We start from the raw sequence: 27,471 nt of genomic DNA on the forward strand, positions 1-27,471 counted from the left end.
GTTAACGCTGCGTTGATGTTTTTGTTTTGTTTTCTCCTCACATAAATGAAGTTGATTTCTCCGTCTTTGAGTAGTGTAATGTGTAGGGGTTCGTCGCAGTCTCCGTTGGCGTTTTTAAAAAGACCTCGCGTGTTGTGTTTGTGTGCGGCTTGTAAACGAGAGATTCGCCGGGTCACATGTTTTAGTGTTTTGTTTTGTTTTAGCTGACATCCAGCTGAATAGGCGAAAGCACCAGAGAGCATGTGTGAATAGAAGCATTGTGGGCTGCTGCCTGCGTGTCTGGTTTTGTGTACGTGTGTGTGCGTGTGGCCTCTGCATCCTTTTCTCCTCTGCGTCGCTTGTGCCACACGCACTCTCCATCATCGCTGCCTGCTGGCTGACACGCTGCGTGGACGAGCAGGAGGACATTACCGGCGACAGCGAGCTGTCCGCTTGTCGACGCCCGCCGCTCGCGTTCGACTGCCCACGGCGGTGACCGTAAAACAACAACAACAACAACAACAAAAAGTCCCTACCATGCCCCAGCCCGGCAAATCCAGAAACGCCCCGCCGGCGTTGCGCTCGCAAACGGGGGGCCCAGCTGGGGATGAAGAGGAGCGCCGGGTTGATGTGGGGGACACGGGACAGGACAACCAAGGAGACGAGGACATCATGAAATCTCCAAGTGATCTCAAACAGTACAGGTAAGACACACTGGAAAACAGAACCAGTGGTTAGCGCGTTTGCCTCACAGTTCTGGGGTTTAGGTTTCGAATCTTGGGCCCGGAGCTTCCTCCCACGTTCTAAAATACATGCACTTTAGGTTCACTGTCCAAAAGTGTGAATATGAGCTTGAATGGTTGTCTTGCCTATACTCTTTGCAGTGCTGTGAAAAAGTATTTGCCCTCCAGACCTGTTCAATCAAGAAATCACTTAATGCAAATAGAACCCTCCATCCATCCATCCATTTTTCTGAGCCGCTTCTCCTCACGCGGGTCGCGGGCGTGCCGGAGCCTATCCCAGCTATCATCGGGCAGGAAGCGGGGTACACCCTGAACTGGTTGCCAGCCAATCGCAGGGCACATACAAACAAACAACCATTCTCGCTCACATTCACAGCTACGGGCAATTTAGAGTTGTCAATTAACCTACCGTGCACGTTTTTGGGATGTGGGAGGAAACCGGAGTGCCCGGAGAAAACCCACGCAGGCACGGGGAGAACATGCAAACTCCACACAGGCGGGGCCCCGCGGGGATTGAACCCCGGTCCTCAGAACTGTGAGGCAGACGGTCTCACCAGTCGTACACCGTGCTGCCGCAAATAGAACCTGTCTGACAAAATGACGTTTCAAAAAGCTGCAACAAAATGCCACGAGCCATAGAAATTCAAGAACAGATGAGAAATAAAAGTAATTGACATCTATCAGTCTAGAAAATGTTACAAAGGCATTTCTAAAGTTTTAGGACTCCAGCGAACAATGGTGAGAGCCATTATCCAAGATGGAAGAGTGGCTGGCCAAAAAGAATCACCCCAATAGCACAGCAAAAAAAACAAAAACATCTGAACGATTCCCAAGACTTTTGGGAAAATATTCGATGCACTGACAAGACCAAAGTTGAACTGGCGTCTCATTCAGCTGCGTAAATGTTACACAACATTTCAGATAAAGAACAATATACAACACCCGATCATGGTGGTTGTGGTGTGATGTTCTGGGGCTGGCTTGTTCCTTCAGGACCTGGATGACTTTTGCATTGCCACTGGAAGTTGCATTTACAGCCCAAGTAGTCATGTTTCTTGGCTGTCAAAGTCCGCCCACTGATGCACGTTAGGCCTGCTGCACACTGCACGATGCGGTCGAACCCGATCGGACCGGACCGGACCGGCACACAAAATGACAGTTGGCGACTCACCCCCGCACACTGAGCGATTGGTATATGGCTGCGCTGAAAAGCAAAATATAAATTAAAAAATAAAATTCACTGGACGGCAATGATAAAATAACCGTCCACAATAATTGTAGATGTCAGCTTTACAGATGCCACGTCTGCTCAAAGGTCGATGGTAATTGTATGTTGTGGTTAAAAAGTTTATCGTGACGTGGTGGTTCTAGATGTCATTATGAAGGTGACGACAACCACCGAGTGACACCAGCGCTTGTATTTTTTCCCCTCCAGAGCTAAAAAGGAGGCGTTATTTGAGGTGAGGCATTTATTTCTTCAAGTGTACCGTGCACCTGGTGATCTAATTGAGGCGTGGTGTTTTATAAGAGTGGAGGACGGATATAATGAGCCTTAATTAGTTTCTGTCTTTCCCCTCTGCAGGTGCATTGTGCTGGACAACGGGCTGCGTGCTCTGCTCATCTCGGACTACAGCGGCCCGCCCGTATCGGAAGACGAAGAGGAGGAAGAGGAAGGTGGTGAGGAGGAGCAGGAGGAGGACGAGGACGAGGAGGAGGAGGAGGAGGAGGACAATGAAATGGAGGAAGAGTCGGATGAGGGCGGCGACGAGGACGATGATTGGGAGTGGAAGAAGAAGAGAGAGAATGCCGAGAAGCAGGTACACGCAACGGTGTCCGTTTGGTGTCAGTGCGTCACACCGCCGTTGCACTTGATACGTGACATCGCGCAGTCCCGGGGGCAGTGGTGGGAACACCGCACTTTGGGAGTTTGGGAATCCCCTGGTATACAACAGCATTTCCCCAAACTGTTTAAGCCACGCACCCCCTAAGACAACCAGACGGAGTTGACGCATACCTCATCCCTTCCGCACGCACCCTTAAAAAGAAAAAACAAATCCTTTTATAACTAAAAAAAAAAAAATTTGATGCAGGAGGGGGAGAGCACCCCCTCCTGCATGCATGCACCCTTAAAAAAAGAAATCAATTTAAAGCCAACGAAGGCATCGTACTTGGCGGCACGGTGGGCGACTGGTTAGCACGTCTGCCTCACAGTTTGGAGGTATTGGTGCAAATCCAACCTCTGACCCCTCCTCTCACGCTCACGCACCCTATTTAAAAAACTAAACAAAAAAACATGAAAAGTAAGCTATTCATAGCCACGTTCAGTCCTGCCACTCTGCAAATAGAACTGAAACACCAAATTCAAGTTTCACAAAAGTACCGCGCACATAATGTCATGTTCTCTGATGGCTAAAATTGCCAAATGTCATGCTCGCTGTTTTTGTGTGTGCGTGTGTCAGTCTGCAGCCGCTCTGTGTGTCGGAGTGGGCAGCTTCAGTGATCCCACTGACCTCCCTGGCCTTGCCCACTTTCTGGAACACAGTAAGTCATTACAGTAATTACAGTGAATTGATGGGAGGGATAGCGCGTGCGGGTGCGGGTGCGGTGGGCAAGCTCTCAAAGGTTAATTCACTGCAGCCTCTCACATGCTCACCCATCACCAATTCAATTTGAGCGTCACACCCTCCATCCACGTTTGTACCTCCAACTTGGACGGGATCAAAACGTATTAACAAAGAACAGAAGGTGCACGGGTAACCGATGTTAAAGATCCTCCAGAAGTTACTTGACTCGTGTAATTACTCACTTTGACCCCTTTTTCCTTGGATTTCTTTTTAAATTCCGTGCATCAATACTGTAAATGGTACCTTGCGTTCCAAAACAGGTTTGCAAGAAAAAAGTGACTCTTAAAGCTGCGGTAAAGAACATTGGGTTTTATGTGAAACTTCGACATTGCGTTTCTTCTGAAATACATAGAGAATCGGTGAAATTAGTACATCATCTGGCTTTATTGCTTTTTTCAATTTTTTGGATTTTTTTGATTTTAGTGCATGACAAACACTGCACAACTCTGAACGGCATCGTAAGCGTCAACGCTGTCAGTCCTGGCTGGTCCACAATAAAACACTTTTCCAGTAACATAAACATGATTTTGATGTTTTTCCTTTAGGGTCAAACATTTACACATTGTTGCAAAAAAAGAAAGAATGAAAAACAAAAAATGTTGGAGTGTGTTCTATAATATGAGAAATAGCACTTTATAATATTGTATTTTATAAAATCATACAGTAATGACATGAATAGAATGTAAAGAATACATTTTTTTCCTCCCCCTTCACTTCATTGGACATTGTGCTGCTCTTTTTTGGCGTGCACACCTTGACCACCAGTGGGCAGTAGAATGCATGCAAGCGTTATACGACACACAGGTTTGATCATGACTCACAGAAAAAGCTGCAATAATAGTAGTCCTTTTTCACCCAGGATGAATAATATATGCCTGTGAGTATTGTTATATTGCCTCTCTGCATGTGTTGCGCCACCGGTTGGGTTAAAACATCCATTGCTTAAAAGGTTTCTAGCACAGCGACACCGATGCTAATTGTTAACCCGTCAATGGCCTTTTGTGTTGTGTTAGCATACAGCTGCTTTAAGCTTCAGTTGAATGTTTTCCAGTACATCTCCAAGCCCTCTTGCAATGCAAGACACGATGTAAATCGCCTCCTGTTTACTCTCGATGCCTCCGAAGAGAAATCGTTTGTCTCATTCACTGAGGGGGCCTGTCGAAAGACTTTTGACGGCCGGTCCGAAATCACGCTCGCCGTAAAAGCCGTCGGCGGATGTTTACGGCCATATTTAGAGCCGGCTTTCAGGTGGCGAGTTCGGACCGGCTGTTAAATTCGCAAAAGAGAAGCTGGCAAAGAGAAAAAGTGTCGAGGCGAGCCGGAGGCTTGTCTTTGACATTTTTGGAATCGTGGCTCATGTGCTTTGTTCCCACGCCGCATCAGTGGTGTTCATGGGCAGCGAGAAGTACCCCTCGGAAAACGGCTTTGATGCCTTCCTCAAGAAGCGCGGCGGCAGCGACAACGCCTCCACCGACTGCGAGAGGACCGTCTTCCAGTTTGACGTGCAAAGGAAAAGCTTCAAAGAGGCGCTCGACAGGTGAGAGCGGATCAGAGGTGCTTTTGTTGCGTGCGGGAACAGCATGGCTGAGGGGGATAACATTTTAAGCGGCCAAACGGGAAGACCCGTTGAAGTGATCCCGATTAAGACACCGCTGCCTCCCTTTTCCGAATCAACGGGATGCGTCAACGTTGCGCTGGGCCTTATTAAAAATGTTGTGGAACCACAGCGACGCAGCAGACGCGCATAATTGTTGCGCCGTTTATCTTGACCGAACTTTGTTTGCTGCTTGCGGTAGACAGCAAAAGTTAACAAAGGGACTTCAGCGTTACTTTTGGATTCGAATGGTTGGTTAAGTTTGTGGATCACGTGGAATTTGATCAAGCTAATGCAACATAGCCAAACACAGATTTCATTATGCGGTTGCCTACGGGTTGCAGGATTGATCAAAGGGCCATGATGACATGTGCATTCAATTGATGGAAGGAATTTTGTTGATGGGGGATTTGATTCAACTAACGTCATACTTTTAAACTTTTTGTGGCAGTAACATAGGATCTAATCTCACTATTTTCACTCCTCATTGTCGAAAGAAAAGAAAAAAAAAACTACCCAGACTTTCAATACAAGCGACAATAACGCCACAGGCTTCCTCAGAATGACAACAATAGATTTGTTCTCAAGCTATTTTCACCACTTTAAATTGTTTAATATTACGTACAAATAAGAGATGAAGTGGGGACGGACCAATTACATTGATTTGTTTAGCAACCAAGACCACGTCAGCAGGCGCGCACAGGTTTTCAAAGCAAATGTGGGCTCGCCAAAATCTGGCTGAAAACTCAATTTGTCATCAGGAAACCAGCCTAAGGTTACTATTGAGTCTATATTTATTTATTTTTTTCGTGCCGAAGTCATTTGTAAGTCCCGAACATGGATGTGGGGATTGGATGAAACGAACGCAATGTAGCCATAATTGGATTTGGTTTTGTGGCAACACCCTGGTAGACGCTGTCTAAACGGCTAGCAAGAGAGAGCTCCGATGTGGTAATTTAACAAATCTCTGTGTACATCTCTTGTCCTCTGTTTTAGGTGGGCTCAGTTCTTCATCTGCCCGCTGATGATCCGAGATGCCATAGACAGGGAGGTGGAGGCCGTCGACAGCGGTGAGTCCGCACGTGTTCGTATTCCATCTCGAAAACCGCCGTCATCGCCCTCTCCCGCCCCGTCAGAGTACCAGCTGGCCAAGCCGTCCGACTCGCACAGAAAGGAGATGCTGTTTGGGAGTCTGGCCAAAGCGGGACACCCCATGGCCAAGTTCTGCTGGGGTGAGTAGGCGGGTGTGCTCGCCACGTTCTCCTCGTACCACAATTTGTTGATTTTGACTGGTTGCCAGGGAACGCGCAGACTCTGAAGCAAGAGCCCAAACAGAAGAAGATCAGCGTCTACAAGCAACTGCGAGCCTTCTGGAAGAAACACTACTCTGCACATTACATGACCCTGGCTGTCCAGTCCAAAGGTGAGCAACGTTGCTCTTTTTAGCTGCATTTGCAAGTGACGAACCGCAAACAGGTGGGGGTTCACTTTACTACACAGATGGATGAATCTAAATTAGTGGAAAATCTTGTTTTTGTAGCTTCACAAGGTCAGGTCAAATTCTAAAAAAAAAAAAAATTTAAAACATTTTTAATGATGAAAGTCCAACTCGCAGGGGTCCACGTGTATCGTCGGTCAACAACCTGCCGGTGAGCAGATTGACAGAACTCTTTAACGAGCAATCCGCTGATTAATTGACTCTTAATGAAGCCGCAAAGCTCTAATGAGGAGCCGCTCCACGCGTCCGTCACCGGCCGAGCGTGGCTAATTATTCGCAGCTCGCCTCGGGTCGCCGACTTCATCCCGGTGATGTCATCGTCGGGTCTTGGCGCGTTCTCGCAGGAAATATCAGGCGGCTCATTAACAGCTGAGCAGGAGTCCGATGATGACTCGTGTTGACATTTGGGGGGGGGGGGGGGGGGGGTTAAAATTGTGAATCCTAAAACATGGTCTTTGCAGAATTGGCTTGCTTCATCTCGAAGACTTCAGCCAATATTTGGGATTTTCCGTCACAGAAGAGTGATGGCAAAGAAGGAAAGTCCGTTGATGACCACCGAACAGGAAATGGGACCTATTGTGACCAAAGCAGCACACATATGATACGGCAAAAGCAATAATACGTTAGCACTGATTATAATAATTCAGTGAACCCCCGCTTTTCGAGCCCTGCCGCAAACAGAAAAATCAAAAAAATCTGCTCGCGAGGTTAATTCCCGCTAAGAAACAGAGAACATAAGCAGACTTATTTTCGCATTGTTTTGCTTATGACAAGAAAGGAGCCCGATGGAAGGCAATCAAGCTGAAGATTGCCAATGACATGGCGCCCATTTAAACAGGACGTACGGAGTTACAAAAGCTCTAATTTATCCATAATGGCAACTTTTGACCTGAGGTATGTGCTTCCAAGTCGCTAATATTTTGCCGAGGTCACCTTGCCCCATCTGTACAACATTACATGAGAAAATCATTTTTGAACACTTAAAATGTTAACTAGGAATCGTGTTTACATGCATGTTTTGGCCAAAGGGGCGTTTTCAAAGAGGAAACACTTATTTTCTTCTTATCTGTAAAGTATAAAAAAATATATCTATATATCCGTGGAAGTTGATGTTGGTGAAAAACTGTTTCAAAGCTTGGCTGGTATCAGGAGAAATAAAGCAAATCTCAGAAGGGAAAACCAAAGCAAAAAGAAAAAAACTTTTTGGGTCATTGGCATTTGCTGTTTCTATCAGCAAAATGGAAAAATGCTTAAAATCGGAAGTCAGATTTTTGTGAAAATTGTCTGAGATTTTATTTTAAGGGCATAATCGTCCACCTCACATCCCCTGTACAGTTGATAAGGGTTTTGCAATGACCACAGTTTGAACATTTGCGTTATTTGCTATGGGTAAAAATGATCCGATTAATTTTATTCTCAAAACTTGTCTCATCCCGCTGCTTGTATGAAGCAAAAACTTTTTTCTCTCAGTTTGGCCTCAAAAACACAATTTTGAGAGCTTTCACAGAGTCAGTCAGTTGCCTTTCTTTGCGGATCATGTCAGAAATCCACACAGAAAATGCCCAAATCACCTCCCATGTGTCGCTTTCCACGAGCAAAAAAAAAAAAAAAAAAAAAATCATCACAATATGACAGAAGAGCTGAAAACATTAGCGTACTAACACCAAGCAAATACACGCCTGGATGTAGTAACATGAAGGATGTTCCTGATTCAGATTGTCAAGTTGCAGTTACTGTGGTGACTGACTGACTGGCACACTTGTAATTTTGTGCCTGCAGAGAAACTGGACACGTTGGAGAAGTGGGTGCGAGAGATCTTCAGCAAGGTGCCCAACAAGTAAGTGTTGCCCATAAAGGCTCGTCTTCCACTCTACATGCACAACCATTTTAGTTGACTTAGCCTAAAATGTCTGCCGCATCCCACAATGCAACACAAAAGCTGTGCTGCATTGTGGGAGTTGGTGGGCATTTAGGGCGAGCAGTAACCACAGTGAACGTAAACGTTACCCTAACCGAAAAGGCTACGACGCCGCACAGTGATTTGCTAGCAAACGCATTGGTATTTATTTCATCATAATCAATTGTGTTTTCAGCTATTTCTATATAATGCACACTATTTATTTTTAACCACAGAGCATTCACAATAAGGTAAATATGACGTTGTTCTGCACCTGGAACAGATTAATTGCATTTCCATTCATTTCAATGGGAAAGGTTACCTTGGTTTCTGAACGTTTCAATTCAATTCCTAACCCGAGTTTCCACTGGATATGCTTTTGTTCTTTGTGTACTGTTAATTTTGATGTTGTGTGTTCATACTCGCAGTGGCCTTCCCAAGCCGGACTTTTCCGACATGCTTGATCCCTTTGACACGCCCTTTTTCAACAAACTATACAGAGGTACACTACCATATCCATCAATATTTGGGGTTGGGACCCTCAAAATGTGACTGCTGAGGCTAAATAGTTGTTTGATGTTGTCATAGTGGAGTAGTTGAAGGTCAATCCTGTACTGTTTTCTTTTTTTTTTTTTTTTTTTGGTGCCTGCAGTCGTCCCCGTTCGGAAGGTGCATGCATTGAATATCACCTGGGCGCTTCCCCCTCAAGCGAAACACTACAGGTACCCTCAAAATAAATAAAATAAAAATAAATAAAAGAAAATAGCGGATTGACAAATTATTACTCATTATACATAATAAACAGATTATTACACGTGTTCATGGAATGTTTTTTTTTTGTGTGTATTTGAAACGTAATTGCTAATCTCCTTAGTCTTCCTTGTGAAATAAATGTATAATGTATGAGTGCTGAAATAAATGAATGTTTCTGCCATATTCTAATTGAGATGTACCTGTAGTAGAAGTACTATTCAACTTCCTTTGTGTCATCCTGTTTTTATATGGTGCAATATTGTTCAGTGCTAGTTTTATATATTATATTGATCCACACAGGAAACATCTTTTTTTATGGTTAAACACATGAACATTTTTGGTGAAGCACAGAACCAAATATAACAGGAGGGTTATGTCCATAGAATGAAATGCACAAATGCACACCTCCGTTGTTTTGTTTTTGGTCCTCACAACGTTTTTCCTTTGCAGGGTGAAGCCTCTTCAGTACATATCGTGGCTGATTGGCCACGAAGGCCCAGGAAGCATCCTGTCGGTGCTCCGGAGGAAGTGAGTAGTTTCTCTTTGCTTTTCTCATGTGAGAGCCCTCCAAATAATAAAAAATAATAATTTAAAAGCCTTCAAATTACTGGGACACACACACAGGTTTTAAGTTTTTTTTTTGTTTTTTGTTTTGTTTTTTTAAAAGAGCTTCTCAGCCTCTTGTGACTAAGTGGCCAAGCCATTCACCCCCCAAAAAATAAACCTCTCTCAGTCATCTCACAATACAAAACGGTTCTCCAATAAACGCCCTCCCTCACGTCGACACCACTCGGCGGCTCGCGTGGAACGTTCCTGACGCTTTGTTTCCCGTGCTTGATGAAGGACGACAGCGGACGACTTGGAGAGCGCTCAAAGCCAGTCGAGTGGTTCGCTGTGTTAAGTGGGGTGCGGCATAAAGTGCCCTCTCAGTGCTTATTTGGGCCCGGCAGGCAATAAAGCCTCGTCTCCTTTTCACACGGTATGTTCCCTCCATGTTTTCAGTCGGTCAGTCATATCCATAACAGGGAACCTTCTTTTAATGTGGTGGAAGAAGAAATGGACTATAGATTAGCTTGGTTAAACCCGTCAGGTACTATAAGTACACTGCGGTTGCAAACTGGAGAGACGAAGACACGGAAGTACCATCGTAACCTCTCTGCTTCTCCCGGGTCTGTGCTTGTACAACCTCAATTACCAATGAAGTTGGAACGTTGTGTTAAACCTAAATAAAAATAGAATACAATGATTTGCAAATCACGTTCAACCTATATTTAATTGAATACACTACAAAGACAACACATTTAATGTTCAAACTGATAAACTTTTTAGCAAAATAATCATTGACTTGGAATTTTATGCCTGCAACACGTTCCAGAAAAGCTGGGACAGGTGGCAAAAAAGACTGAGAAAGTTGAGGAATGCTCATCAAACACGTGTTTGGAACATGCCACAGGTGAACGGGCTCATTGGGAACAGGTGGGTGCCATGATTGGGTAGAAAAGGAGCATTCACAAGCAAAGGCGGGGCGAGGTTCACCGCTTTGTGAACAAGTGCGTGAGAAAATAGTCCAACAGTTTAAGGACAATGTTCCTCAACGTACAATTGCAAGGAATTTAGGGATTTCATCATCTACGGTCCATAATATCATCAAAAGGTTCAGAGAATCTGGAGCAATCACTGCATGTAAGCGGCAAGGCCAAAAACCAACATTGATTGCCTGTGACCTTCGATCCCTCAGGCGGCACTGCATCAAAAACTGATATCAATGTGTACAAGATATCACCACATGGGCTCAGGAACACTTCAGAAAACCAATGTCAGTAAATACAGTTCGGCGCGACATCCGTAAGTGCAACTTGAAACTCTACTATGCAAAGCAAAAGCCATTTATCAACAACACCCAGAAACACCGCCGGCTTCTCTGGGCCCGAGCTCATCTAAGATGGACTGATGCAAAGTGGAAACATGTTCTGTGGTCCGACGAGTCCGCATTTCAAATTGTTTTTGGAAATTGTGGCCATCGTGTCCTCCGGGCCGAAGAGGAAAAGAACCATCCGAACTGTTATGGACGCAAAGTTCAAAAGCCAGCATCTGTGATGGTATGGGGCTGTGTTAGTGCCAATAGCATGGGTAACTTACACATCTGTGAAGGCACCATTAATGCTGAAAGGTACATACAGGTTTTGGAGAAACATATGCTGCCATCCAAGCGATGTCTTTTTCATGGATGCCCCTGCTTATTTCATCAAGACAATGCCAAACCACATTCTGCACGTGTTACAACAGCGTGGCTTCGTAGTAAAAGAGTGTGGGTACTAGACTGGCCTGCCCGTAGTCCAGACCTGTCTCCCATTGAAAATGTGTGACGCATTATGAAGCGTAAAATACGACAACGGAGACCCTGGACAGTTGAACAGCTGAAGCTGGACATCGAGCAAGAATGGGAAAGAATTCCACCTACAAAGCTTCAACAGTTAGTGTCCTCAGTTCCCAAAATTGTAATGTTGTTAAAAGAAAAGGTGATGTAACACAGTGGTAAACATGACCCTGTCCCAGCTTTTTTGGAACGGGTTGCAGCCATATAATACTAAGTAAATGATTATTTGCTAAAAACAATAAAGTTTATCAGTTTGAACATGAAATATCTTGTCTTTGTCGTGTATTCAATTAAATATAGGTTGAACATGATTTGCAAATCATTGTACTCTGTTTTTATTTCTGTTTAACCCAACGTCCCAACTTCATTGGAATTGGGGTTGTACTTGCGCATGTGGCCAAGACTCCCCGTAGCTTCCACTCACAACCCAGGCTAAACTCAGCTCCTCCCGACATACAGTATAAGGCTTGTCTTTCAGTCGAGATCTATCATTTCAGCATAATGTACCTCTTTGACACCAATTCCTATTTAGACCGGGCTTTTGCCGCTTCTTGTGTCGTTTTTCAGCGGATAACTGGGGAACGGAGAGTCGGCGGGGGGGGATTATTGTTAACCGATGCCCGATGTGTACAATTACAGGTGCTGGGCTCTCGCTCTAGTCGGAGGCAACAGCGAAACCGGCTTCGATCAGAACACCACCTACTCCATCTTCTCCATCTCCATCACGCTCACAGACAAAGGTTTTCAGAACTTCTACCAGGTGAACTTCCTGCACCCCGCCTCTTCTATTTTGGTCCCATGTACAATAGACAACCAGCCCAGCTTGCGTATTTGCCTCGGTGATAGATGCAACAACGGGTCATTTCTGGGAAGAGTGGAGCGCGAGTGGTTCCCACGGCAACGCTGGCTAACCGGGGAGCCGTCCAGCAAAAGGGACCGTGTTTTTTTTTTTTTTTTTTTTTTTTTTTTTTCGGACTGTCTTAACTGCTCTTGAAATGTTGCCACGGTCTCCTGGACGCTGTTTAAATGTGCCCACTCAAATTAAAAAATGTAATTAAATAATATGTGCATTTTTATTTCAATTTCTGCAGGTCACCCACCTGGTATTCCAGTACCTCAAGATGCTGCAGTTACTTGGACCTCAGAAAAGGCACGAACATGAGCACACACACACACACACACACTCACACACACACACACACACGTTTCCACCAAGCGCAGTACACAAGAGTTGCACACGGGTGCCAAAACCCGTGCTTTTCGATACCCTGCGGTTGTGGTGCCAACCACAGTGGTACGATACCGAAATGTATTTCTACTACCGGATACTTTTGCTGATACTCGATAGCGGGGTCTTTGCTGCATAAGTTTTTAACATAGGAAATACTGTGGTGCCCTGAGAGTTGAATTAGTTCCGTGACCACGCTCGTGACTGAAAACACTCTCTCTTTCCAGCTACTGTATCTCAAACAAAAAACAGTTTTTGTCACACTGCATCAATTGAATGGACATGCTGGACATGATATGTTGTCTGTCTACAGTACATGTGTTGCTGCACTGTTTGTGTTCAGTCTATTGCTTAAAGGGTCATAGTACTGCAACATATATACCATTTAACATCAGCGTTAAAGTCCCACAGAAGTCATCGTTGTGTTTTGTTTCTCAATACATTAAATACGTTTGAAGAAAGGTGTTGAAAGCATGCAAAGACTGAGAACAGTATAGTCCTGAATTGTTGCGATATAGCTTTAAACCGCTATTCACAATCTCAGTTGTCTGGAGTTTTTGGGTGGGGCTACATCAGGGTCGCGCTGATGTCACCAAACAACAACATGAGGCGGCCCACCCCCACTATAGAAACGTCAAGCGGCCTTGCTCCATGTAGTGGCCATTCGGCAGAATGGCCACTTCCTTATTCATAATAATTATTATTCATAATAACTTGGCCCAATTCTACCAGTATGGCATGCAGTTAGCCATCAAACTATGGCCGCAACTGGAAAAGATACATCTTTCCTGAAGTGTAATTTGTGTTATTTGGGCTTCGGGGTGTCTGTCGTCATGCCCCACGCGTGAGTAGCAAGTAGTTAGAGTCGCCGCCAGATGTCCGGCACGACGACATTGGGGTCGTCAGTCACACAGTTGCAGGCCACAAGGGGCGAGGAGGAGGAGAGAAAAAAAATCAACCCGCCACTGCTGTTAAAAATGTAAGATGAATACTCTACATATAGTGTACTTTTCTTTTTTCCTGGTGCGTTCAATGCCACGTGTTTTTCACAGTTTGCCACAGAGCCAGACCGTTGAGTGTAAAAGTAACGTTTGGACTCGTTTTGCTCCTCTAAATATCTTTGTCATCACACGCTCAGGATATACGAAGAGATTCAGAAAATCGAGGCCAACGAGTTTCGCTATCAGGAGGAGGTAGGAACCCGCGTCATTCCGCCGGCGCCGCCTGCGCTGCATCATTCTGTCTTCTCCTCTTTCAGAGCGACCCTATAGAGTACGTGGAGGATATCTGTGAAAACATGCAGCTGTTCCCCAAGGAGGACTTGCTGACAGGGGACCAGTTGATGTTTGACTTCAGTCGCGAGGTGGCCAGCTCTGCAATCATTTTAGACTTTTTTTTTTTGCTTTTTTTTAGATGCTGCTGAAATGTAGGAAACATACTTTGTTTTCTATTTTCGGAGCGGGCAAAGTATAGCCCGCTCCTTTCTTTAATCCGGCCCACAGAGCATTTACATTATTAAGAGTCCTGTAATATAATAATAATAATAATAATAATTAATCATGATAATAATGAAGCAACAACAACAGAACAAATGTACAGAAGAAATTCTTCTTCTTTTTCTTCGGGCTCGTCCCTTTAGGGGTCGCCACAGCGCGTCATCCTTGTCCATGTTAGCCTATCTCCTGCATCCTCCTCTGGAACACCAACTGCCCTCATGTCTTCCCTCACGACATCCATCAACCTTCTCTTCGGTCTTCCTCTCGCTCTCTTGCCTGGCAGCTCCATCCTCATCATCGTTCTACCAATAAACTCACTATTTCTCCTCTGGACGTGTCCAAACCATCGAAGTCTGCTCTCTCTAACTTTGTCTCCAAAACATCGAACCTCGGCTGTCCCTCTGATGAGCTCATTTCTAATTTTATCCAACCCGGTCACTCCGAGAGCGAACCTCAACATCTTCATTTCCGCCACCTCCAGCTCTGCTTCCTGTCGTCTCTTCAGTGCCACTGTCTCTAATCCGTGCATCATGGCTGGCCTCACCACTGTTTTCTAAACTTTGCCCTTCATCCTAGCAGAGACTCTTCTGTCACATAACACACCGGACACCTTCCTCCTCCCGTTCCAACCTGCTTGGACCCGTTTCTTCACTTCCTGACCACACTCACCATTGCTCTGGACGGTTGACCTCAAGTATTTAAAGTCCTCCATCTATGTAGTACCCTACTGGCACCAGTCGACATATTTCCATCTCTATCCTTAATCCCCCTAACCTGCTGCACATCCTTCCCATTTCTATCCCTCTGTCTGGCCAACCTGTATGGATCCTTTTCTCCTTCTTTAGTGTCCAACCTGGCATACATGTCATCATATGCCTCTTGTTTGGCCTTTGCCCTATGTCGCATCTCAATGTATTCCTTTCGCGTCTCCTCGGTCCTCTCAGTGTCCCACTTCTTCTTAGGTAACCTTTTTCCTTGTATGATTTCCTGTACTGTGAGGTTCCACCACCAACTCTCCTTCTCTCCTTTCCTGCCAGAAGATACACCAAGTACTCTCCTTCCTGCCTCTCTGATCACCTTGGCTGCAGTGGTCAAATCTTCTGGAAGCTCCTCCCGTCCACCGAGAGCCTGTCTCACCTCTTCCCGAAAAGCTACACAATACTCGTCCTGTGTCAGCTTCCACCACATGGTTCTCTGCTCTGCCTTTGTCTTCCTAAACTTCCTCCCCACCGCCAGAGTCATCTTACACGCCACCATCCTATACTGTCTAGCCACACTCTCCCCTACCACTTACCTTACAGTCGGTAAGCTCCTTCAGATGACATCGTCTGCACAAGACGATGTCATCTGCGCCTGCGTGCTTCTACCGCCGCTCTTGTAGCTCACCCTATGTTCCTGCCTCTTCTGGAAAAAAGTGTTCACTCCAGCCATTTGCATCCTTTTTGCAAAGTCTACCACCACCTGTCCCTCCAAGTCCCTTTCCTGGATGCCGTACTTACCCATCACTTCTTCATCACCCCTGTTTCCTTCACCAACATGTCCATTACAATCTGCACCAATCACGACTCTCTCTCTGTCTGGGATGCTCAGAACTACTTAGTCCAGAATTTCTCTTTCACCTCTAGGTCACATCCTACCTGTGGGGCGTAGCCACTAATCACATTATACATAAGACCCTCAATTTCAAGTTTCAGCTTCATCGCTCGATCTGCTACTCTTTTCACCTCCGAGATATTCTTAGCCAACTCTTCTTTTAAAATAACCCCGACTCCATTTCTCTTCCCATCTACACCATGGTCAAATAATTTCAACCCTACCCCTAAACGTCTCGCCTTACTGCCTTTCCACCTGGTCTCCTGGACACACAATATATCAACCTTTCTCCTAATCATCATGTCAACCAACTCCTGTCATAGTCCCAACATTCAAAGTCCCCACATTCAGTTCTAGGCTCTGTGCTTTCCTCTTCTCTTTCTCCCGAAGAACCCGCTTTCCACCTCTTGTTCTTCGACTTCGACCCACAGTAGCTGAATTTCCACCGGTGGCGGATGTTGTTAACCCGGGCCAGACCGATCCCGGTATGGAATTCTTTGGATGAACGCTCATATTTGTTTGGCAAAGTTTTAAGCCGGATGCCCTTCCTGACGCGACCCTCTGCATTTATCCGGGCTTGGGACCGGCCTACAGTTTGCACTGGCTTGTGCCCCCCATAGGGCTGCATTAAACGCAGAGGATAAATGAAAACATTTTAAAAAACAGTGTAAAAAGTGAGTATGGAAAGTGTTTCAAATCACTTTTGTTGTATTTGTTGCATTGATTTGTCCTTTTTTTAAAAAAAATGATTTATTCATTTATCTCATTAAATAATTGGCTAACAGATTGATTTAATGCAATTCAAATGTTATATAATAATTGTACAATTTTACACAGTGTTGCCTTTAGATACGAGTGATCTGACTTATAATTTTTTTTCAAAATATGAGCCGTCGCTTTTTTGCTTTGACCTGTGGGCAAAAAATAATTACTGATTAATGGCAACAAGAAAAATGCAAAACGCCATAGATGGGCTAACAAATAGCATTGGTGTCTTGGTTTTATAACCCTTCGAGAATGGGGCGGCATGCCTCAGGTGGTAGAGAGGTCGTCTCCCAAGCCGATTGTTGTTGATCCTGAGTCTCTGTGAGCCTGCCGAAGTGTCCTTGAGCAAGCTACCAAACCCCCAGTTGCTCCTGATGCTGCCAATCAGGAGACAGCGTTAAAGCGCTTTGAGTGCTTCGGAGGTGGAAAACCGCAATCGCCGTCGAAGGAACAGCTATATATACACTAACGGTGTACTTCCAGGTGTATTTTCTTTGTCATCTGCAACAACAACAAAAAAAAGTAATATAACTGTTAGTGTTTCTCTGTCTGTTCTTCATATTCTATTTAATTATGTTCTTACTGTATTTTTTTTTTTTTATAAAGTACAATATTATGGAGTGTTATTTTCTTGAACAAAAAAAAGGCATTTCCATTTATTTCAGTATATGTCCGGGGGAGCTAAGTTTAGCCTAGGAAGTTACGGAGAGTCTTCACCCTTTATGCATGCATGAGATTGAGTTGAAATTAAATCATCTCAAAAGTCATGTATTTTTAAGGGTTCGATGTTTTTAGATGACTTTGAAATCATACGAAAATGTTTTGGGGTCATAGTTAGTGCTACATTTACACTTTAAACTATTAATATAGCCAATTTGAGACATTTTCATGTTTTCCGTTATCGCGGCAGAGCCTGGTCCCTATCCGCTGCAAATAATACTGTGCATTTTAAGTCTTTCATTTATTTGATGAAGTCATTGGTTAATTGTCGCCCCCACCCCCCAACCCATGCGCTTTATTCTGTCACTCATTTCTTTGTCTGCTTTTGCGCCGCAGATTACTTTGTGTGGAAAGTGAAATGCACGCTCCCCCCACCCCCCTTCCCCTGTGAGATTGTTCCCGCATAAAGAAACACATTCGGACGCTGACGGAAGGAAATGTGTTGCCTGCGTGCGTGTGCAGGTGATTGGTGCAGCGCTGTCCCTGCTCACCCCCGAGAAAGCCAACCTGATGCTGTTGTCACCAGAACACGAAGGCCGCTGTCCCCTCAGGGAGAAGTGGTTTGGAACACAATACAGCGTGGAAGGTGAGTGAGAGTGTGTGGTCGCGCAACACACACGAATACACTGTCTTTTCCTCTTCCCCTGCAGCAACATTCACCCCACCGTAAAGCACTCAAGCCATTTATCTCTGTCGCTTCAATGACATTTCATCGTGATTACAAACAAAAAAGCCCCACACGCACAAGTGTCATCTTCCTTTCGAAAAATGTACCAAACTGGCCTCCTGTGATGCAAGTAGATGACGTTTTTGTTTCATTTAGACACAAGCGAAATGTGCCTGAGATTTGTGGTTTCCCCGCTCACAGATATCCAGCCGGAGTGGACGGAGCGCTGGTTGGGAAATTTGGAGCTGAGCAGCGACCTTCTCCTTCCTGCCGAGAACAGGTTCATCGGTGGGCGACTGACCGCACTCAAAATGCTCACTTTCATTAGCAGCGTTGCGCATTCAAAGGAAAACTGTGTTTGAATTGAACTGATGCCTTGAGATGGAAGTGACGCGACCGACGTGCTTCCCGAGATCCATTTTCCGTTTTGACTTCCGCAACGCAAACTTCGGATGCGAGCGCGGTGTCGTGAACTCTGGGAACTCCATTCAACTCACGTCACAGTGAGCAGCAGTTCGGCAAATAGTGAACAATTCGTCACACGTAAAACAAAGAGAATTATACGTTGTGTATTTACAACAACCACAGCGTTGTCTTAGGCAAGGCTGCTTAGCTTAATGCTAACAAACAGTGCAAAACATCATTGACATGCTCAGGGGTGATTCTAGGATCAGAGGTTTAGGGGTGCTGAAGTTCACTGTTTTGTAGGTTTTAAGGCAATTTCATTCCCGCGAGAATGAAAGAAAGTCTGTGACTAAACCATGTAAAAGAGGAATGGATCGGATTTATAAAGCAAACACTCATTTTTGAGGGAAGACCACAACATCTCTACATTTATGGTGTAGATTTAGTAAATCAGTGTTTTGGTGTTCCAATTGTAGTTTTATGTTGCAATTGGAGGTCTCTCGACAGGAGTGACACTGCTGCATGTGTTTTAGACCTGAAAGGAAAAGGTTGGTTTGTTCCATGTGCACCATTTTGGAACATTCTGCAGCTTTCTGCTCGCCCGGTCGCAAATGGTACGACACAATGAATCAATCCCTTCATCCCGCCTGGTAATAGCGGGCTAATCTCCAGCTGCACCATGGCCAGTTATTACCAACATTTAGTCCCCGCAGTGAAGCCTGAGCATCGGCGCTGCCCACCTCCATCATCCCTTTATGACCGCAATGTTCCCATCTTCTAATGACACAATGTTCAACTATGCTGCATGAAAGAACAACAAAAAAAACGCTTTTGGGGGAGATTCGCAACGGCACGAACGTTCGCCATCCATTTTGGGCGACAAATGCTGAATTCTAAACATTTAAGCAAGGGTATTTTCTGAAGAAACTTCCATTTCTAGTGCAGCAAGTAACTGGGTGAACCGTAGCGTTCCGTCTGTCATTCTAACATTCCCTGGTTAATAATCAGGGCTCTAATAGAGGTGTTAATGCTGCGGCTTTAATTGGTGAAGTTATCCTTTATGTTTCTAAGCCCCAATTCAGGCTGGGCCCGCCGCACTAATCGCACGGGGAGCATATTAGTATTCATGCCCTCTCTGTTATCGCCGATATAATTCCAGCATAATTATGTTTCTGTCTTTCAACTTCTTTTTTTTTTTTAACAGCAAAACTGTTTTTTTTCTTCTGTGAAACAAGCTCAATTTACATATGCAAAAAGGCATCACAGTAAATTAGCCTTCTGCTTTTTTTATTTTTTTTTAACGAAACTAAAAACAACAACCGGTGCCACAAAGAAATGAACATCCTTTGCCATATCATGAAATCATATAGTGGCCTCCTCTCTCTTAAATGACACTTTTGTTTTCTTCCCGTTCTGTATTACACAAACTCGGAACTCTTATTCTTTAGAAACAAATCAAATGTCTAAATGCAGCATGGGCTTACAAGGGACAATATGCGGTTTTCAAACTGCAAGCTGTGTCTGTGCTCAAAGAAATGCCCCCAGCTCACTAACCTTGGACAGCCAAATGCAACCAGGAAGAGACGGTGTTCGTCACGCTCGCCTGGCTGCCTCAGAGTGCATCTCGATCGGCCGCAAGCGCCGGAATTGGCCTGGAGGAAAAGGAGCGCTATGTCGCGCTTGCCTGCGGCCCGCCTTTGAGTGCGCCCCGGGTTTTTAAAAAAAAAAATTTTTTATGTACGGTACAATCAAATTAAAAGAAAAAATAAGAGAGGTGATCAACTTACCCGACAGCTCGGTGAGAACGGTGACGCGATGCACGCGTTGGTTTTCCGAGCTCAGCCATGCAGCCGTCCACGTACAGGACACGCACACCACTGTTATATATCTCGACCCTTGAGTTGAAGTAGTGAGCCAATTCCTTCTTTTTAACTTCCGGTGCTAGCTGGAGTTAAATAATCCGGCCAAGAAACTATAATGCGAGAGCCTGCGTGTGTCCCCTCGAGCCTCCCTGTGCGCGGTGGGCGTGTGCAAATGATTGACAGAGTATTCGATCATGCCTCCTGTCGCTCCACTTTCCTAGCCCGCCATGCCAAGTTTTGAAATAATAATTAAAATTCAATTAGAGGCTTTAGATGGGCCACAGAGAGAGGTGATTGTTCAAAAGATCATTGTAATTTCTAAATCTTAGGGTGGTATGCACAAGACAATTGTGTAAATGTTATTTCAAGCAATGTGCCAAATGGAGACGCTGTGATTTTGTTGTTCAAACTTGATATTTGTCCCCCCCTCCAAGCCACTAACTTCACCCTGAAGCCTTCCGACTGCCCCGACACAGAATTCCCCGTGCGCGTCACCAACAGCGACAGAGGCTGCCTGTGGTACAAGAAGAACAACAAATTCAAAACTCTCAAAGGTGTGTTTAGTAGGCACTCTAACTAGGGATGGCCGCTTGCCGAAAATCCATGCATCCTCTATGAGGGGGAGGGGAGTTGTTTATTGTTATTATTATAACGATCATTATTATCTCCTTCCGCAGCCTACATCAGATTTCACCTCATCTCTCCTGTAATCCAGCAGTCTGCTAAGAAGTAAGCGCAAGCCGTCTTCACAGTCACCTGCCTTTCCCTTTGTTTGCATGCGTTGCTTCCCTCGCATTGCAGTGTGGTGCTGCTCGACCTGCTGGTCAACATCCTGGGCCACAATCTGGCCGAGCCCGCCTACGAGGCCGAGGTGGCCCAGCTGGAGTATAAATTGGTGGCGGGCGAGCACGGGCTGGTGATCAAGGTCAACGGATTTGACGACAAACTGCCCGTGAGTGACAAGACGGCCGGCTCAGTTCGCGACCCGTCGTACACCAATAAATTGACGACCCCGAAACGAGATCATTTCCTGCGGCACGTCTGATGAGCTCTCACGGCACAGTGGTTGGGAAATCACTGCTCGACCTAGCTTTAGTTGCTTTCTAATTTATTGTCGCAGTGTTAGGAAGATGACTTCGGAAATGAAATTGGTTGCAATTGCAAGTTACCCTGATGAAAATGCAATGATAGCGTTAACTATTTCAATTACTTTGTCAAAGTAATATAGCTAATTACATTTGATTCCATTTGGATTGTTTTTCTTAATTTTGAATTAATTCTTCAGCAGGACCGTCGGATGTTTTCCTCTCAAAAGTGGATTAAAAGCGCAGCTCACGAAAAATCTGTTCTTTGCACAAATAAGAAACTGATAACAAAACATGATGAAATGTAAATAGAGATAGAACAATGTGTTTGTTGCATTATACAGCTTGTGAAAAAACACCATACCATGTTGACATAATGACAAATGTACATAATTTAGACAATGTCACTTCACCCTGATAAATGATGATGTTCCATCAAAATGTACAAAATTATTAAGATGAAATTATTCAAAAGTCTTCTGTTCTCTTATGTGTTCAAAAGTATAACTATGAGTCGAACCTTTTCAGAATCTCATACAAAGTAATAGGTTGCACCACAAGGTGGCGCTTTGAGGGCATATTTGTGGGGGGGGGGGGGGGGGGGGGGGGGGATGAGACTACAGTGGAATGGCACCAGCTTTAGAAGGAGCAAGTGAAAAATATATTTCTGAGCTTTTGTGGCTATTTTTCAAATGTAACTAAAATTGAACAAAAAACAAAATCGATAAATCTCGGAAATTTCCCGAAGCAACTGTAATTGGATTACACATTTTCTCCCATTGATTAATGTAATGGATTACAATCCCATACATTTTATAATTGAATTACATCAACTCGTCACATGCCAACGCTGTTCATTAGCTATCCAATGAGTGTGTGTGCCACAATTGACCTGGCACGCCCGGGCCCGCTCACCTCACGCAGCTGCTGTTCCGCCTGATCGTCGACCACCTGGCTGACTTCAAGGCCCCTCCGGACGTCTTCAGCATGTTCTCAGAGCAGCTGAAGAAAACCTACTTCAACGTCCTCATCAAGCCAGCCAAGCTCAACAAGTCAGTGCCTGACACGCTCAGTCCTTTGGCGCCCTCTGGCGGCCGGAATGTTTCACTAGCATATCCTCCTGTTTTCAGGGAAGTGCGCTTGTTGATCTTGGAGCACGGCCGCTGGTCCATGGTGGACAAGTACCAGGCGCTCGTGGCCGGCCTCACCGGCGACGAGCTGACGGATTTCGTCCGCGGGTTCAAGGCCGAGCTGTACGCCGAGGGCCTGGTGCAGGGCAACTTCAGCAGCCACGTGAGTGCGGCGCGTGGCACACCTCCGATGCCAATGGCGTTCTCAACTGACTCTCCACATCAAAGTCCTGTGCTTCTCCAGTATCAGTTTTAAGTCTGGCGTTGGTAATCCGCCGTTGTGTTTTCTCCGCAGGAGTCTGGAGGCTTCCTGCAATATGTGACCGAGTGAGTGAACCGCCACACTCGCTGCCATTTGCGTTAGCCTCACTTGAGCAATCCCATCATCCGCCTCTCTGCTTCCTCCTGAACGCATCCATACTTTGATCAGTCCTCCTCGTCCTCCTCCTCCTCCACAGCAAGCTGCAGTTCTCCAAGCTGCCGGCGGAGGTGCCGGTGATGTTCCGAGTGGTGGAGCTGCCGAGGCAGCATCACATCTGTAAAGTCAAATCTCTGAACAAGGGAGACGCCAACTCCGAGGTCACAGTCTACTACCAGGTAGACAAAAATGGCTGATACGATGTTAATGTTCTCTGCAATGATTTATTATTTTGACTGTGCAGTGACACCTTGCGAGTTTATTGTTACGCTCGGGGCGGACGGGAGCCGGAGTGAGGGGCGCCTCTCGCCCGATCGTTTCCAAAGCGTCGCTCAGACGGGCGAGGTGCCGATCCATGGGTTAAAGATGCCCGATAGTGCGATAGTCAAAAAGAACAGCTTGTTTAATTACTTGAAGTAATAATAATAATCTGTTTGAATGTGATAGACTGGATCCAAAGACTTGAGGGAGCACACGCTGGTGGAAGTCTTAGTGGTGAGTCATATTTATTTTTCATAATTATTGTGCTTGTTTAACACTCGGGCCTTGTTCCATTTTACTGCCGTTGAAGCATGTCTTGACTCATACTGTGATTGTTAAGATCTTTTTTTTTTATTGTATAGATTTTCAACGAGTATCATTTCTTGTCAATAGTGTAACATTCCCGTTTTTCAAAAAAAAACTACCGGAACAAGCAACCTTAAAATATATATATTTTTTTAAAATATATTCTCAATACTGTACCAAATTCAGGGTTACGGCAGTATTCATGCTTCATATTTGTTATTTTTTATTTTTCCCCGCAGATGCTTATGGAGCAGCCTTGTTTTGATTTCCTTCGCACCAAAGAGACGCTGGGGTGCGTCCCTCAACTTGGTCATTCCCGCAAACCTCGCGCCACTGCGTGAATTCGAAGCGTCGTTCGTCGTCAGGCTTACTTTCTTTCTTCTTGTTGTTGTCGTCGTCTTTTCGGTCGCCGCGAAGGTACCACGTCTACCCCGCCTGCAGAAACACTTCGGGCATTCTGGGTTTCTCCGTCACCGTGCAGACGCAGGCGTCCAAGTTCAAGTGAGTCGGGAAATCCTCGGGAGCCTTTCTCCACAGTCAAATGGCAACTTTTGCCAGGCGGCTATGTGTATATGTCAATAAAGGCTTGATTCGCAAAAAAAAAAAAAAAAAAAAATTCTTGCTATGTTACCGCCTTATCTCGGAAAATGGATTAAAATATGTTGACATGGCAAACAAGACCATTTTAGACATAAAATACACGAAATGATGTTATAACATCTCGAAAAAGTCTATTTTTGTTCCCTCTCATTATGGATTTTTTTTTTTTTTTAAATCTCAAAATGTAACAATATAGCTTGAAAAAATTTTTTTTTAACAACTTAATCTTTGTAAAAAATTATTTATTCTCATAAAACAAAACTTTTTTTTCTCAAAATATAGCAAAATTTTGACTTATTTTAAAATAGGGATTTTTTTTTTCTTACCCTACAAATTCATTCTCATAAAATGTTTTTTTCCTTAAACTGTTACTCCCCCCCCCTCCCCCCAAACTACAGAATAAAATCACTAATATCCAAAAAGTTTGTCTCCAAATATTACCACCTTATCATGTAAAATTCCAACTTTTTCTCATTCTATTGCAACTAGTAAAATTAAAAATGTCTCAAAATATACAGCCAGGTCCATAAATATCAATTTTTAAGGGACCAAAGGTAATGGGACAATTGGCTGCCCAGGTGTTCCATGGTCAGGTGGGCATGGATGGCGGCCAGTGGAACCGGTTCCCTTGTATTTATGATAATGTGACTGATGTGAATTTAAAAAATTAAAATTAAATTCCACCTATCAAATGCTACTTGGCACTTTCCTACAAACATTGCAATCGTATCCTCAGTTTGACTTGAAATGGATTCTTTGCATGATTGCCAATTGGACTCGGGCCAAATCCAAAGAGGCAAAAGTGAACCTTGTCAAGTTGGGGGGGGGGGGGGGGGAGAAAAAAAAAAAAAAGATAATTAACGTGAATTGTGAACAATGTGCTCTCAGTACAGAGCTGACGGAGTTAAAAATTGAAGAGTTTCTCGTTTCGTTTGGAGAGACGCTCGACGCGCTGAGCGAGGAGGCCTTCAACACTCAGGTGTGTGTGTGTGTTACAATAGGATTCCGACCCACCACGTTGCTGAAAGCTATTAGTCATTGCATGAAACAGTGTTTGATCATCCTCGTGTGTCCTTGTGTGTGTGTGCGTGCTTGTAGGTGAGCACTCTGGTGAAGCTGAAGGAGTGTGACGACACTCACCTGGGCGACGAGGTGGACAGAAACTGGACCGAGGTGGTCACACAGCAATACATGTTTGACCGGCTCAACAGAGAGGTGTCTCACGCGCACACACACGCGCACACACTCTGACACACACTTTTTCATGGATTGTTTTGCAATGGCGCACTAGATCCAGAAGATAAAGCACCTTTTTCATTTTCTCCGACAGTACTGCACTTTTTTCATCAACATATTACAACTTAAAACAGAAAATTACTCGGGGTAGGACTTTAATTGTGATTAATTCATTACAAACAAATGAATTATAATTTTTTTTTAATTAACGCATTTGTCAGTGCACAATTTCTTGGTTACACCGATTAAGCTGACGCACACGTCAGAGCTCGGCTACCAAAATGGAGGAATTAGGTGGAACAGTGTTGCGAAGACTGATGGGAGGCAAATTTCATATATTAAAAAAACTACAAACATAGAAAATCTACTCAACGGAAGCCTGTATAAGCGTGGTTTTGTGGAAATTGTGCAAAAAGGAGTTTTCATACCACCGAAGCACTTCAATCCTCTGCCATGCAGAAACTATTGAAAGGCAAAACTGTTTTGTTTTTTTTAACTGTCTTAAAATGTCACTTTGATTTTAGTTATGCTTAATTTTGGCCAGTGCTATTCTCTATTAGTTTTTCCACTCTTTTGTATTGAAAAAGCAATTAAATGTATTTTTCCGGAGTTTACAGTATTCCTGTCTGTGTCAACTATCAGTCGTCCAGTAAAATCCATTTAAATTAAACCATGTTGCTTTTTAGGGCAAATATTGTTACACGAATGAAAAGAAAAAAAAATCCGATTCATCTCGATGAATCGGATTATTATTATTATTATTTTTTTCCGTAAGTCCTCATCAAATTGAGTCATTTTTCTCTCTCTAAATAGCCCGTTATTCACAGCCGATTCTTTTCCCTGTCTTCAGACCAAGGCCTTGAAGCAGATGAGGCGCGGGGAGCTGCTCTCCTGGTTCTTCGATCACCGAGGACCCAACAGCCGCAAACTCAGCGTGCACGTAAGCCACTTTCCCGCTTTCCACCCACCCGCTCACTACGGCTGGGCAATATGGCGTTCATATAAAATCTCGGATTTTTTATTTTTTTTTTCTCAAAAGAATCTGATGACTGATTTTATTCAATTTCCCCCCTTTGCTTATGGAAAAAGAAAATCCTGATAACAAACAACCTTTTTTCTGGTAAAAACTTTCATTAACCTCCACAGAAATAAAAGATATACATGGTATGGTATGGTAGCATTTATTGTCAGTCCTCAATATACACACGTGGACAAAATTGTTGGTACCCCTCTGTTAAGAAAATAGAAATAAAGAAAAGCCCAAAGTGGTAACAGAAATAACGTGAATCTGACAAAAGTAATAATAAATCAAAATGTAATGACAATTAACCAATGAAAATCAGACATTGCTTTTGAATAGTGTTTCAACATAATCAGTCGATCCGCCGGTCGATCACAGATGTTGCGATCACAACGTGCATGACGTCGCTCCCGTTCGCCACAAGCAAAGGCACATTTTTTTCGGAATGTGTTTTTTTTTTATGAGGAAAAATAGCCCTCTCTAATACAATACTTTATGGTGGAAAAAATATATGCCTGTGAGTATTGTTATACTATCTGTCTATATGTGTTGCGCCATCGTTTGTTTAAATATCCGTTGCTTCTAAAACCGCGACGATAGATGCTAACCGTTAGCATGTGAATGGCGTTTTGCATTGTATGATAGCATAAAGCTAAATTTCCTAAAGCTTTGTGGTTTGTGTTGGTGGGAAAAAAAAGTGACAGTTGTACTGTTTTGAAAAAGTATCATTGACGTCATCAATTAATCGACTTTGACTGGACTTTCATCACATTTTCTAGTCGACTACCCAAAACTGTTTTCGTCATTCCAACACTCATGGGTAAATATTGTCATTGCAATCGCGCAGCTCTGACCGCTCTCCCTTCCTCCGGACAGGTGGTGGGCTTCGGCGCCGAGGAGGGCGACGGGCAAAACGACGACCAGGGGGGGGGACTCCCCGCCCGAGGCGAGGGGTCCGGCGGCTCTGCTTACGGCGAAGTGTCCAGGCTCACCATCCTGGCGCCCTCGCCCAAGATGGCGGCCGCCACGCCCATCATGGACATCAACGCGTTCATTCGAGAGCTGCCCTTCTTCCCCTAGCAGTGGTTACTAGCGAGCTGAACTGCTTTTTGCTGTGGAATGCAGCGTGCGAACGAATACTTCAATGTGTGATGAGTGAAGTAGTGCGACTTAATAAAAGAATCACTTTTTCACATTGAAACCTGCGCTTGAC

The 27,471-nt window shown here is 44.5% G+C and overlaps 1 protein-coding gene across 5 annotated transcripts; it reads left to right on the forward strand.

Annotated features, from left to right (window-relative positions):
* On the forward strand, positions 1-27,436 carry LOC133412504 (nardilysin-like). 5 transcript variants are annotated; one of them, XM_061695788.1, is made up of 31 exons: positions 1-683; positions 2,305-2,539; positions 3,182-3,263; positions 4,730-4,883; positions 5,937-6,010; positions 6,077-6,172; positions 6,241-6,363; positions 8,218-8,275; positions 8,764-8,837; positions 8,988-9,057; positions 9,539-9,616; positions 12,105-12,225; positions 12,557-12,615; positions 13,832-13,886; positions 13,952-14,056; positions 17,730-17,853; positions 18,136-18,222; positions 20,636-20,755; positions 20,879-20,930; positions 21,003-21,153; positions 22,211-22,338; positions 22,417-22,579; positions 22,712-22,743; positions 22,875-23,013; positions 23,282-23,329; positions 23,641-23,693; positions 23,819-23,902; positions 24,890-24,980; positions 25,100-25,216; positions 26,088-26,177; positions 27,135-27,436. In XM_061695788.1, exons 1-31 carry the CDS (start codon positions 517-519, stop codon positions 27,336-27,338), a joined length of 3,234 nt encoding a protein of 1,077 aa, XP_061551772.1. In that variant the 5' UTR covers positions 1-516; the 3' UTR covers positions 27,339-27,436. The 5 variants fall into 5 exon arrangements, 4 of the variants coding, with proteins under 4 accessions (XP_061551772.1, XP_061551771.1, XP_061551773.1 ...); XM_061695787.1 differs by having other exon boundaries at positions 5,937-6,172; XM_061695789.1 differs by lacking the exons at positions 1-683; positions 3,182-3,263 and having other exon boundaries at positions 2,449-2,539; positions 5,937-6,172.
* The last annotated feature ends 35 nt before the right edge of the window (positions 27,437-27,471 follow it).

The sequence above is a fragment of the Phycodurus eques genome, chromosome 14 (assembly GCF_024500275.1).
Source record: "Phycodurus eques isolate BA_2022a chromosome 14, UOR_Pequ_1.1, whole genome shotgun sequence".
NCBI classification, from domain to species: domain Eukaryota; kingdom Metazoa; phylum Chordata; class Actinopteri; order Syngnathiformes; family Syngnathidae; genus Phycodurus; species Phycodurus eques.

What these genes read in the sequence shown, in the direction of transcription:
- LOC133412504 (XM_061695787.1), top strand. Translation starts at nt 517, where the DNA reads ATGCCCCAGCCCGGCAAATCCAGAAACGCCCCGCCGGCGTTGCGCTCG. An exon ending in TTCAAAGAGGCGCTCGACAG is followed by an intron (nt 4,884 to 5,936) that starts GTGAGAGCGGAT and finishes CCTCTGTTTTAG; the next exon opens with GTGGGCTCAGTTCTTCATCT. An exon ending in CCTGGCTGTCCAGTCCAAAG is followed by an intron (nt 6,364 to 8,217) that starts GTGAGCAACGTT and finishes TTGTGCCTGCAG; the next exon opens with AGAAACTGGACACGTTGGAG.